This window comes from Moschus berezovskii, chromosome 28 (assembly GCF_049115385.1).
Source record: "Moschus berezovskii isolate FMDL1 chromosome 28, NW_MosBer_1.0, whole genome shotgun sequence".
NCBI lineage: Eukaryota > Metazoa > Chordata > Mammalia > Artiodactyla > Moschidae > Moschus > Moschus berezovskii.
In genome coordinates this window covers 25,175,468-25,186,890 of record NC_142487.1, presented here as the reverse complement: position 1 = coordinate 25,186,890, position 11,423 = coordinate 25,175,468, and the positions used below count along the sequence as shown (strand labels likewise).

General features: G+C 47.9%; 1 protein-coding gene across 1 annotated transcript; it reads right to left on the bottom strand.

Annotated features, from left to right (window-relative positions):
* Positions 1-1,832: 1,832 nt before the first annotated feature.
* On the bottom strand, positions 1,833-10,550 carry ST8SIA3 (ST8 alpha-N-acetyl-neuraminide alpha-2,8-sialyltransferase 3). The gene is made up of 4 exons (XM_055416863.2): positions 10,100-10,550; positions 8,496-8,615; positions 4,971-5,528; positions 1,833-2,115 (listed from the first exon to the last, which is right to left on the bottom strand). The coding sequence occupies exons 1-4, from the start codon at positions 10,276-10,278 to the stop codon at positions 1,833-1,835; spliced, it is 1,140 nt and encodes a 379-aa protein (XP_055272838.2). The 5' UTR covers positions 10,279-10,550.
* Positions 10,551-11,423: the final 873 nt, after the last annotated feature.

The following is an 11,423-nucleotide window of genomic DNA, read 5'->3' as shown; positions in this document are numbered from 1 at the left end:
GTCACCAGTGGTAACACGTTTGGACCTGTATGAGTTTTCTGTCACTGGTTAGTATCTGGATCTGTGTAAGCTGCCCTGATTAGCTTTCTGGGAAAAATTAGAAGAAAACAGCCCTCTTCAGAGCCAGGCAGAACATGAGCACAAGAACTGAATCTTTCCTTATCAAATCAGACTTATATTTGGTTTGATTTTCGGTGTGATGGTGCCTTCCCAAGGAGGGGCAGGGAGCTGCTTACTGAACAATAGCAATGATTTTAAACAGTATTTGTAACATTACAAGCAATCTAGATGAGATTTCTGGAAAAGAACAAGCTACCCCACCCAAATGTATTATAAATGTGCTTGACTGGCATTTGGAGAGAAGAAAGAAACTCGTATTAAAATTTAACATCGACTTGGCCAGACTTTGGGCTGAACTGGAAGAACAAAGTGCTGCTCGGAGAAAAGCTGGGGACAGGAGTGATGTGGTTTCTGCTCCTAAGGCTGGAAGGGGAGCGGCTGAGCCCCTTGTAGCAGGCCCATGCATCTCCAGTTCCAAGGGTTCGTTTAGGACCAGTCTTGCCACGAAATAGTGGTTTTTCCTTTTGAAATGCTAGATTTGTAGAGCCAGTTTCAGTGGGAAGAGGGAATATCTGATGTCTACCATCGCCTTGGAGTTCTGGAGCAGTGCTGATGGATGCGGTGACACTCAGGATGACCTCGCCTCAGCGCCGTTCACATGGGGGCCTGGCCAGCCTCAGAGCATCTCCTCTGCTTTGACCCTGCTGGTTCTCAGAGGCCCTGACCATGGTTACAGCACTTCAGGGGCCGTGGGATCCATAACAACTTCTAAGTATTCTCCTTCCTTCCTCTTCTTCTATAAGTACCAGACTCAAACTGACTCCCTGCCTGTACGTTCTGGGGGAATTCCCAGTCCAGTGCTTGGGTTGGGGCTGTGGGAGGCACCGTGCCCAGGCTGCAACACCCCTGAAGGGGTAGCATCAGGATGATTTGCCATAATAGCACTCAGGGTCACGAGATGAGATGCCACCCGTGCCACAGGCTTTCTTAGTGATGGTCAAAGATGCCCTGGATCATGTGCTTCCCAGCAGAGAGGAGCTGCTCTGCTGCAGGATGGCTGCATGGACCAGTGAGAACTTCCTGAGGGGCATTTCTTATAAAAGGAATCACAAGGGGATCTGTCATGATCCACTCAGTTTGTCATGAAACATCAATTACCCAGAGCCTTGAACATATCAATTACAGATGCAAGACATACAAGCAAAGCTATTTCAACATGACTCCTAGCCAAATATAGAACTCCATGGTGGTAGGGCCAGGAAAGTGGCTGTAGGGGTGGAAGGGAGAGGGTGGGAAGGGCGGGGTGGGGGGGAAGAGAGAGGAAGAGAGAGATGATATTTGCAAACCAGCTTTTTATGTTTTCATTTTGAAGAGTCTGATCCCACCCAGGCAAAACTGAAATCCTGCCCAAACTTCTGCCCAGAGGCCTCTGATTGCAAGGACTCTATCCAAGCAAAGCCGTAGACGCTACAGCTCTACTCCTCACTAGAAAAAAAAAAAAGGAGGCAGTTTATTATTAAAATACAAATGTGAAAATACTTCAAACCATTTCATTAGCAGCAGAGTTCCCAATGCAACAGTCCCTTTATCAATCAAGTTTAGATCACGAGGCTTCAAAGCATCTGTCTTGCTAAGACCCTTAAAAGAGCAGGGCCGAGGGGAGAGAAGACCCCTTTGCTCTTAAGGGGCAGACAGTCCTTATGAGAGACTCTCTAGGGGTCTATTCTGACGGGCTACTTGCTGTGAGTCGGCGCACTTCCCGCTCAGAGTCCTCAGGCACAGTGTGACAGGGTAAGCTTGGTGAGCCCTTCCCCATGCATTCGGTACAATAGCTGAAACTCAGCCGGCAGCTGGTGGGACTCCTGCCATTTGGTGGTAAATTTGGTTCCTTTTTTGTCATAGTAATGGTATGGAAGATCTTCCCTTGTGTTGGGGTCAAATCCAAAAGGCCAGAATCCATACAAGTGGATCTCTTCACAGACTGCTGACGCCAGGGTGTACATGAGAATACCCGTGCTCAGCCGTTTGGGCGACAAGTGTTTGTTTTTCCAGTACCTGTGGAGTAATAAGTACAGGTGGATTCAGAGGCCAGTGTTGAAGGTTTCCGTCAGATGAGTCACTGTGACCAGTTTGGGGAAGTGAATTTATCCAAGTAACTTAACCAGTACTACTCTGAATCTATCTTTAAGACCACAAAAAAAAAAACCCCTCAGGGCAGGGTCATCTACTTTGTGAGATCCAATGCCAAATGAAAACGTGGGCCCTTTTTCAAAAAATAGTCAAGAATTTCAAGAGGGCAAAGCAGAGGATTAAACCAAGTGTCGGCCCTTCTGGGCGCGGACTTGTCTGTTACTGTGGAAGTCCCACGTTTGAAGCCGTCCCTGCTCCATGTGTGTTTAATCGCTTAGTTGTTCCAGCTGTTTGTGGCCCCGTGGACTGTAGCACGCCAGGCTCCTCTGTCCATGGAATTTTCCAGGCAAGAAATACTGGAGTGGCCCTGCTCTGGGTTCTCCTAAAGAGTGGTGTCTCTGACTTACTGGTGATGCCGTAAAAGCCCACCAATGAGAATGACCATGCCTCAAAAGGGCTCTTGGGAGTAGGGAGCAGGTATTTAATCTAAGGGGCCCTCCTCTGTTTCCTTACTCAGAGATTAAATCTTTCTTTGTGGGTTTGAAAAGATTGTGGGGCCTTATTTTTTTCTACCCTTTTGTGAAAACCACATTCCCTGTTCCTGTATCTCAACCGAGGGCTTCCAAGCCCTTCTTTGATGTGCCAGAACCTAAGAAAAGTATTTATTTACAAACTTTCTGAATTTTAAAAAAATGCTAAATAATAGTTGTTGTGCCTTCCATATTTAGATAGTAATCTGAAGCCTTGCTACCAAACTGCCAAATATCTGAGACTGCTGTGGCGTGAAGGAGTGTGTATATGTGTGCATGCGTGTGCCTTTGCACTTATGACTGGCTGTGCAAGCATACTCAAACTGTTCATGAATCAGATTTCCTCCAAGGTTTTGTTGAATCACTGTGTTTGGTCCAAGCCCAAGTGGGTCATTCTGGCTACTCCACAGGCCTCCTGAGAGGCTGGGGGCCAGGCAGGCCACACAGGCCACTTCTGGAAGGTTCTGTCACATGCAGTTAGACCCTTCTTCACATGGACGTTCCCCTTCAAGGTGAAATTCACAAGTTCAGTCTTTGTTTTCATCTTCTAACCTAAGGGGCTAGAGTGACTTCTGACGGTTCTTTTGGTACAGCTGTGCTTACATGGAGTGAGAGGGGAGCAACATGATGAAGTCAGAAAGACTGCAGGGCAGGTTGCAGGAAGCCTGGCTTCTAATTCTGGTTCTGCCCATTTTGGGCAGTGATGTTCGGTAAATACCTCGTTCTTTGTACCTCAGTTGATACGTCTTTAAACTTAGAAGCTCGGTTATATTACCTCTTAAAAAGGTAACCATACATCCTGGGAAACTGAAATAGTCCCCGTTTTTGTCTGGTATCTTTGTTGTAATTCTTAATAGCGCCCTTTCTCTTTCCAAGAAAAAGTTCCAGCGTGGACTATAAATGCTGGCATCAGCCTGCCTGTTAGATACATACCAGCTGATTACATGATCATTCTTCCTTACATGCTAGGTCAACTACAGGATCTTAAATCTGGAAGATGTTAGAGGACTACCGGATGTCTACTACGTACCCATCTGCGATGTGACAAAAATCTTAGAACCTTTTCTTCCAGACCTCCCAGAACCCACTCTAACTTGCAGTAACACCTGGAGAGTCTGTGAGGACGCTGGGGCTACTCGAATAGGGGACATTAGAGGTGAGGCAGTTTCCTCAGATGATTTATAGAAAAAAATTCTGCAATTCACCTTGTATTATAAAATTCCCTTCATTTTATAAATGTGGTGTGTGTGTGCGTGTGTGCTCAGTCGTGTCCGACTCTTTGAGACCCCATGGACCACAGTTCACCAGGCTCCTCTGTCCATGGAATTTTCCAGGCAAGAATCCTGAAGTGGGTTGCCAGGCCCTTCTCCAGGGGATCTTCCCAACCCAGGGATCAAATCCATGTCTCTTGCATTGCAGGCGGATTCTTTACCATCTGAGCCACCACGGAAGCCCTTAACTGCCTGCTCCCAATTCTGGCTACTCATTAGAATCATCTGGGGAGTTATTAAGACATATCAAGTGCCTGAACCACTGTCCTTCCCCACCAGACAAATCACGTTAGGATCTCTTGAAGCAGAGCCCAGACAAGAATATTTTTTAAATCTCTCCAAGTGATTCTGAGGTATAGCCAGGGTTAAGGCTCATCAGACTAGATGAAAATACTGCATCCTGGTTAATCTGTCTTTCAAATTACAGGAGATAACAACGAGCTGCTAAAATACTTTTCACACGTTTTGGCACTCAAACCTCCAATGATAAAAGCCAATTATACAATTTTGACTTGTCTAGGTGGTTTTCTAATCTTGGCCATCTAAAAAAAAACCACCCATCAAATAAAAAGGAACATTTAAAGTCAATTGCATCTTTAAGAAAACCACTTGATTTGTCTACTTTAGTTGTTGGCATTATTGGGACATAGCCGTTCATTCAGAGAAAATTATTGATTTGTGGTGATTTCCATGACTGCTTGTTAAGTTTCCCACCAAGGAAGGGGACGGGGGATGGAGAGGCAAAGCTAATGAAACACTAGTACCTCCATTTGACACTTGGTTATCAGCTAGGGTAGGAGATTGAACTTCTTACCTAGAATGATCTGTTCACTCATTATAAAATGTCAGAGTGTGTTCTAAGGTGCTATGCTAACCACAACAACTAACTAATCAGATAGCTAGCTCCCACCCCCAAGAGATTACGATATTGATTTGCCATCTGGTAGGGTGTGAGTTAAAGGCAATAAAACATACACACCTGTTGACATGTTGCATTATATTTCCAGGCCAAGCCAACTGGAGCTTTAACTGACCTCTGTGTTCAACAAAAAAGTCAACTAACGTCCTGGTAACAGTGGCCGACGTATGGAAGAAAAAGGCAGGGATCCAAAGAATGGCCCCATCAAGCTTTTTCAAACTGAGAAAAAAGTTGTTACGGTCCTGAATGGTCAAAAGGTTGTTGTAATATTTTTCCAGGATGCTGGGGTTGAAGGTGGTGAGGTTGGTTTTCCTTCCAACATCTCTTTGGAAAGCCTCCGTAGGGGCGAAATTGCAACGGAAAACAAAATCTGACTTATCTATCTGCGGTCCACACCGGCTCCCTGTCAGGATCCCACTATTTCCAACCACAGCGCAAATGTTATAACGCTTATTCACAATGGGAGAAACATCTGGAAGCAGTGATCGGAAGTTATTGCTAATAGAGAAAACATATTTATGGCTGGAATAATCATAGTGCATCAGTTGTCCAATCCGAACACTATTCTTGGTCAAAGAAAAATTTTTTATTACATCGACATGCTGAAGAATTTCTTGCCTAAAATAAAAAGAGATTCATTAAATGTATCCCATTCAAAAGAATTGATTTTCCATCTTAGATCTTACACTGTTTCATTCAGGCAAGAACTGTAGGCACACTGAACCCAAGAAAGATGATATGATCTTAATAATTGAAGGGAGAACTGCTTCAGGATTACAGACATGCTCTAGTCTCTCAAATTCTGGGTGTAATCCTCTAAGGCTTGTAAACATTGTGATTTATGGTTTTCAGTTGCTGATTCTTTGGATTTCTGCTCTACCCGAAAACTGTATTTGATCAAGGGGGAGGCATGGGCCAAACTCTGTCAGAAGATGCAGGCAGACAATTTACACAGACCCCAAAGAGCTCACATTAATACACAAACATTGGTGACTTAGAGCTTGCAACTAGGGACTGCTGCTACTGCTAAGTCACTTCAGTCATGTCCGACTCTGTGTGACCCCATAGACGGAAGCCCACCAGGCTCCCCCGTCCCTGGGATTCTCCAGGCAAGAACACTGGAGTGGGTTGCCATTTACTTCTCCAATGTGTGAAAGTGAAAAGTGAAAGTGAAGTCGCTCAGTCGTGTCCGACCCTTAGCGACCCCACAGACTGCAGCCTACCAGGCTCCTCCATCCATGGGATTTTCCAGGCAAGAGTACTGGAGTGGCTTGCCATTGCCTTCTCCGAACTAGGGACTACTTGTTTGCTATTGGACTATAGTGTACAAGGAATATCAAATATCACTGGTGTCCAAATAAGGGTCAAATATATATGAGTCAGTATGGTACTATCTATTATTAAAATATGAAAATGGTAATAGCAGTGGGAGTAGTTGAATATTTAATAAAAATGAGATGATAATCTCACTATTGTCCTTTGAATAATGAAAAAGGAATCTTTTTCTACTTGATTATATAGAAACCCAATTAAGTGAGAGAAACCTAATTCTTTAGAAAAAGAAACTATTGTACATCCTGAAAACATGTGTATATTCTAAGAATTCAGAGGATAAATAGGGAAGGGTGATACTTAGCACTAATTTCTGGTTGCTTTCATGTTGAGCATTAAGTGAAATTAACCATCTCCTCTTAAAGTCTCTGCTATTTAAAATACTTAAGAGAGAGATTGGTCATGTGTTACTCTGCTACTAGCTTCTCCAGTTCTAAGAAATCACATTGAACTTCCTCTTTTTAAAAAAAATATCAGGAATGAAACTAAATACTTTGCATACTATCACTTTACCTGGAATCTTACTTTTTGAAAAATTACTTCAATTTGTCAAAATGCAGAGCAACATACACTGAAGGCTTTAAACCAAACTTCCAAAGTTACTAAGTGTTCACTGCAAACTGTTACAAAGGTAAAAGTTTAAAGTGACACTGGGCAAATTAATTAAAGATTACCTAATAAATGGACTGAAAGAAGGGAAGTTTTGAGAAGGAAATATTTTTCTAATTGGTTATTTGGATCACATGGCCTAGTGTGGGGAGAACATTTTTACTGAGACAGAATTATGTTTTAGGAAATATATATTTGACCCATGACAGTTTTCTGCTGCTGCTGCTACTGCTGCTAAGTCACTTCAGTCGTGTCCGACTCTGTGTGACCCCATAGACGGAAGCCCACCAGGCTCCCCCGTCCCTGGGATTCTCCAGGCAAGAACACTGGAGTGGGTTGCCATTTCCTTCTCCAATGTGTAAAAGTGAAAAGTGAAAGTGAAGTTGCTCAGTCGTGTCCAACCCTTAGCTACCCCACGGACTGCAGTCTACCAGGCTCTTCCATCCATGGGATTTTCTAGGCAAGAGTACTGGAGTGGCTTGCCATTGCCTTCTCTGGACAATTTTCTGGGCTGCCTAGAAAATTAAGTTGGATTAAAACCACAAAAGTTAAAAAAAAATTCAGAGTTTTAGAATGAATGAATTATTATTATTATGGACTAATTTCTAATTAAATAGTGTTTTAAAATTTTTAATAATAATATGACTCTATGACAGCTTTTCAAGTAAACATTTTCATGTACCATGGATAGCTACTGAATTTGTTTTAATTCCATCATTAGATTAAAAGAGTGCGATAACTAGAAATTCCATGACCAAACACAACGCCCTAAATAGAGCGGTAACATAAACTTCTGTAAGATGATACTCATCCCCTAATGAATACACTAGATGGTTCACATTCCATTTAGCAGCATGATTATCCCACCAAGAAGGAAGAGGTAATGACTTAGCTGGGATTGCTAAGAGTAGATCAGAAATCACAGGGAAATACATACATTCGCATAAATCTCATCCTTCTTCCCTTACCTCAAAAAAGAAAAAAAGAAAAGAAAGGAAACACACACCAACTCCATGTATAAATGAAACTGCTGTAAGACAAGCTGCTGTAAGAGTAATTTTGGGTAGCTTTTACAATATATTAAAAGCTATAAAAGTTTAATGAGAACAATCAGGTTAAAAAACCAAAACCATACTTAAACATCTGAATATATTTGGACTGAGATTTTTCACTAGTAATTTGTTGGGGATGAAGTATAGTGTCTTCTGTATTTCAGTGAGACAATACTTTAAAATTTTTTTTTTTTAAAGTTTTTCTTTTTCCTGGCGAGGGGCAATGAAAATGCATTGGGTGGTCTGTTAGTCATTAACTTTTTTTTTTTTTTTTAATAAATGGTTTTGGCAGTATTAGCCATACGTATTACCTATAAATCATGGTGCTCAATTAAGTTCAAGTTAAGGAGAATACTGGAAACATCCTTTTTTCCCCCCCTTCTTTTCAAATTGGCCTTATTGATGTTTTCCTTTTATGAGGGGGCACTCCATAAACAGAAAAGGGTTACTAATCAGCCTTTGGGCAGTCAGGCCAATAAGCCAACGCAGATACACCTCGGGTTGGGGGGAGTGGATTTCTGTTCTGTTATTATTTCGTTTTTTTGGTTTTGAGCTCCAGAATTCAGAACAGCTCCTGGATCTCCTGTCCTACCTTTGATGTAAAAACGCTGTCCGATTAAATGTCCACTTAGGTCTGGCTTGGAGTTCATGAGTCACAGAATGCGGGAACGGCACCAGTGACGAATCTAGAAGCTTCAGCGCGAACTGCGACCTGGAGAGGAGCGTGAGCACACGGACAGACGTGCTGGGCTCGGCTCGGGGCGGCCGGCGGAGCCGCTAGGGCCCGGCCGGATGGCGGCGGGGCGGGGACGGCGGCGGGGGCGCGGCCAGTTGGCGCAGGCCCTGGGTGACACCCCGCCCCAGAGCCCCCTGCTCGTCTGGGTCACCTTCCGCTCCCCACACACACTCGGGAGGAAGAGGGGAAACTGGGGAAGCCCGTCTCCATTGTCCATCCCTCCGGGCGCGGGAGAGACCATAAAATGGCCGTCTCGCGGAGAGCAGGGCCGGGAGCCCGGCGCTCGGCCAGAAGCGGCTGAGCCAAGGGGACCGGGGAGTCAGCACCGCGGACAGCGGCCGCGCCCGGGCGGGAGGGCCGGGGAGTCAGCACCGCGGACAGCGGCCGCGCCCAGGCGGGCCCCGCCCGCGCCGCCCCCGCGCCGCCCCCGCGCCGCCGCCAGATTGATTTTTGGAGAAACAGGCAGATGAACCCAAGACCCTGGGGAAGGCTTGGTGGGGGGTGGTTTGGGGGGTGGTTCCTTCCTTAACCTCTTCCTTCCCGAGCCTCGGTCTGATTTCAACCCCTGTCCCTGACCGGGGGCCCTCCGGACGCCTGCTCCACTCCTTCCCTGGTTTTCGCACCTCGGGTCTGGCTGAGACCACAGGGTGCAGTTCGTATTCGCCACCCGCCCCTCTAGAGGCTCTGTAGACAGAGCTCTTGGGGGGGTGAGGGGACGGTCACAGTTGGGGCAGAGAGTCTCCACAAGCTCCGCCAAGCTTCGCCCGGCGCCTGCCTTCTCGGCCCAGCCTCGCGCCCGGCGGTGACTTGGATCCGGGGCGAGGGGAGGCGGCCCTTAGGCGGCTCGCTTCCCGCAGAGGGCGGGGGGGATTGCGGAAATCCCGGAAAGAGTTGGGGGGAGGCGGGGAGAGGCGGTGGGCGATGGCGGGGCGGGGGGTAAGGATCGAGGTCGAGGACCCCAGGGGCTGCAAGAGAACAGATCCGCGCCTCGTTTGATGGCTCACGGGTGGGGGGAGGAAAGCAGGAGAGCGCGCCAGAGGAGTCCGGCGCCTGCGCCATTAACTCGCCCAGGTCCGCGCGCGGGGTAGGCGCTCACCGCCACGCATGTCCATTTCTCCATGCCCACTCCCAGATACACACAAGGCCTCTCCATCCACCATCATTCTCCTTAAACCACCCTCCCCACCCCCACTCTCCCATTTTTGAAATGGGGGAAGGGATGCCAAAGAAGAATATGAGAATGCAATCACTTTGATGAGGACGACGTCTGGGTTTAAAAAATAAAAAGCAGGAGGTGGGTGGCGGTGGTGTTAAGAATCAGAGCGAGGCATGGAAGGACCACGCAGTTATCTTGCCCAAAGTGTCTCGGAGAAGGCAAAACATCCTCCCTCCCCCAACCCCCCGACCTCCCGCCCCCATAAACCAGATAACCCGCGGGCGCCCAGAGGCCCCACACTCACCGGAATCCCGCGTGGAGCATGTACATTCGGGGCGCCCCTGGGTTGGCGTACTTGGGAGTGGTGAAGATGCTCTCCTTTTTCAGGGACACGTAGCTGATGAGCGATAAAATCAGCAGGGCGACGCTGAGCATGACCAGCCCCAGCACACTGGCGACCCGGGCCATTTTGCAATTTCTCATCCCGGGCCGGCTTGGGATCAGGAAAAGCGGGGAAATCGGTCCATTGAGCGGCCAGCGGCTCACTGGCGTGTCAGTGTGTGTGTTCGCGCGCGCGTGTCAGCGTATGTGCCGGGGGGAGGGGGGCCGGGCAGGGGAGCTGCGCAGGGGCCCGGGGTAGGGGAGGGCAGGAGCCACAGAGAGAAGCCGGGCCCGGTAGGCAGGGGCGAGCGGGCCGGCGAGGCTGAGCAGGGAGACGGAGGGTCTGCGCGGCGCCGCGGCGCTGGAGCGGCGCGCAGTGCGTCTCCGGCCGCCGGCTCAGGCTCCCCCGCGCGTTTCCAGCGAGGCTGCCATCTCCTCTGCCGCCTGCAAGGCAAATGTGATTGGAATAATGTTACAGTTCGATCTAAGCACAGGATTTAATTAATGAACTCTAATCTCCCAAATAACCGGGGGAGGGGTGGGGGAGGGAGGGGTGAAGAGAAGGTGGAAGAGGGAGGCGAATTGAGGCTCGGAAGCCTGCAGCCCGCGTCTACCCGGCCTTCCCCGGCCGAGGGTGCTGGCGAGGGCGATGCCTGTGGCCAGACGCCCAAACTTAGTTCCGTGGAATACAGAGATAAATACCCGGGTGGGTTGTCCTGGAGGACACACACCATCGGGGTGTTTCTGAGATGCTGAGAGAGTGGTTTTGGGAGCAGATATTAAAAAGCTTCTCTTCTCACCACTGAGCCCGGTCCCACCGATCCATAACTGCCCTAGCACCCCACGAGGAAGCCCTGGAGAGCCACTGGGCCTTGTGAGCGTCTCAGACCTTCTTGGCATTTTCCATAATCTCTCCCCATCCACTTGGGCTGCCCAGCACATCATTTACTTCTCTCTAGAAGATGGGCCGTGCCTAGCAGAGCTGTAAGGGGAGCTGTGAGGGTGGGGGCTGGACTCCCCCACTCTGTCCTCCCAGTGCCTGGTTCCCAGCACACTGCAAGTAGACGACTGGCACGCCCCAGAGTTGGCCAGGACTACAGCAGGGCGCTCTGATTTAACTTTCCATTTCGTACTTTTCTGACTCATCCCTGTGGCCCGACCTTCAGGATGGGCAGCCCAACTTTGCCTTGAAGCTTAGCTTAGCTTGGACCAGAAGCCGCGTGTGTGCTTAGTTGCTAAGTTGTTTC

Coding starts and splice junctions, on each gene's coding strand:
- ST8SIA3 (XM_055416863.2), bottom strand. CDS start 10,278: ATGAGAAATTGCAAAATGGCCCGGGTCGCCAGTGTGCTGGGGCTGGTC. Junction 8,616..10,099: donor ATGCTCCACGCGGGATTCCG/GTGAGTGTGGGG, acceptor GCTCCTCTCCAG/GTCGCAGTTCGCGCTGAAGC. Junction 2,116..4,970: donor ATAATGCAACATGTCAACAG/GTGTGTATGTTT, acceptor ATTACTCCACAG/GTACTGGAAAAACAAACACT.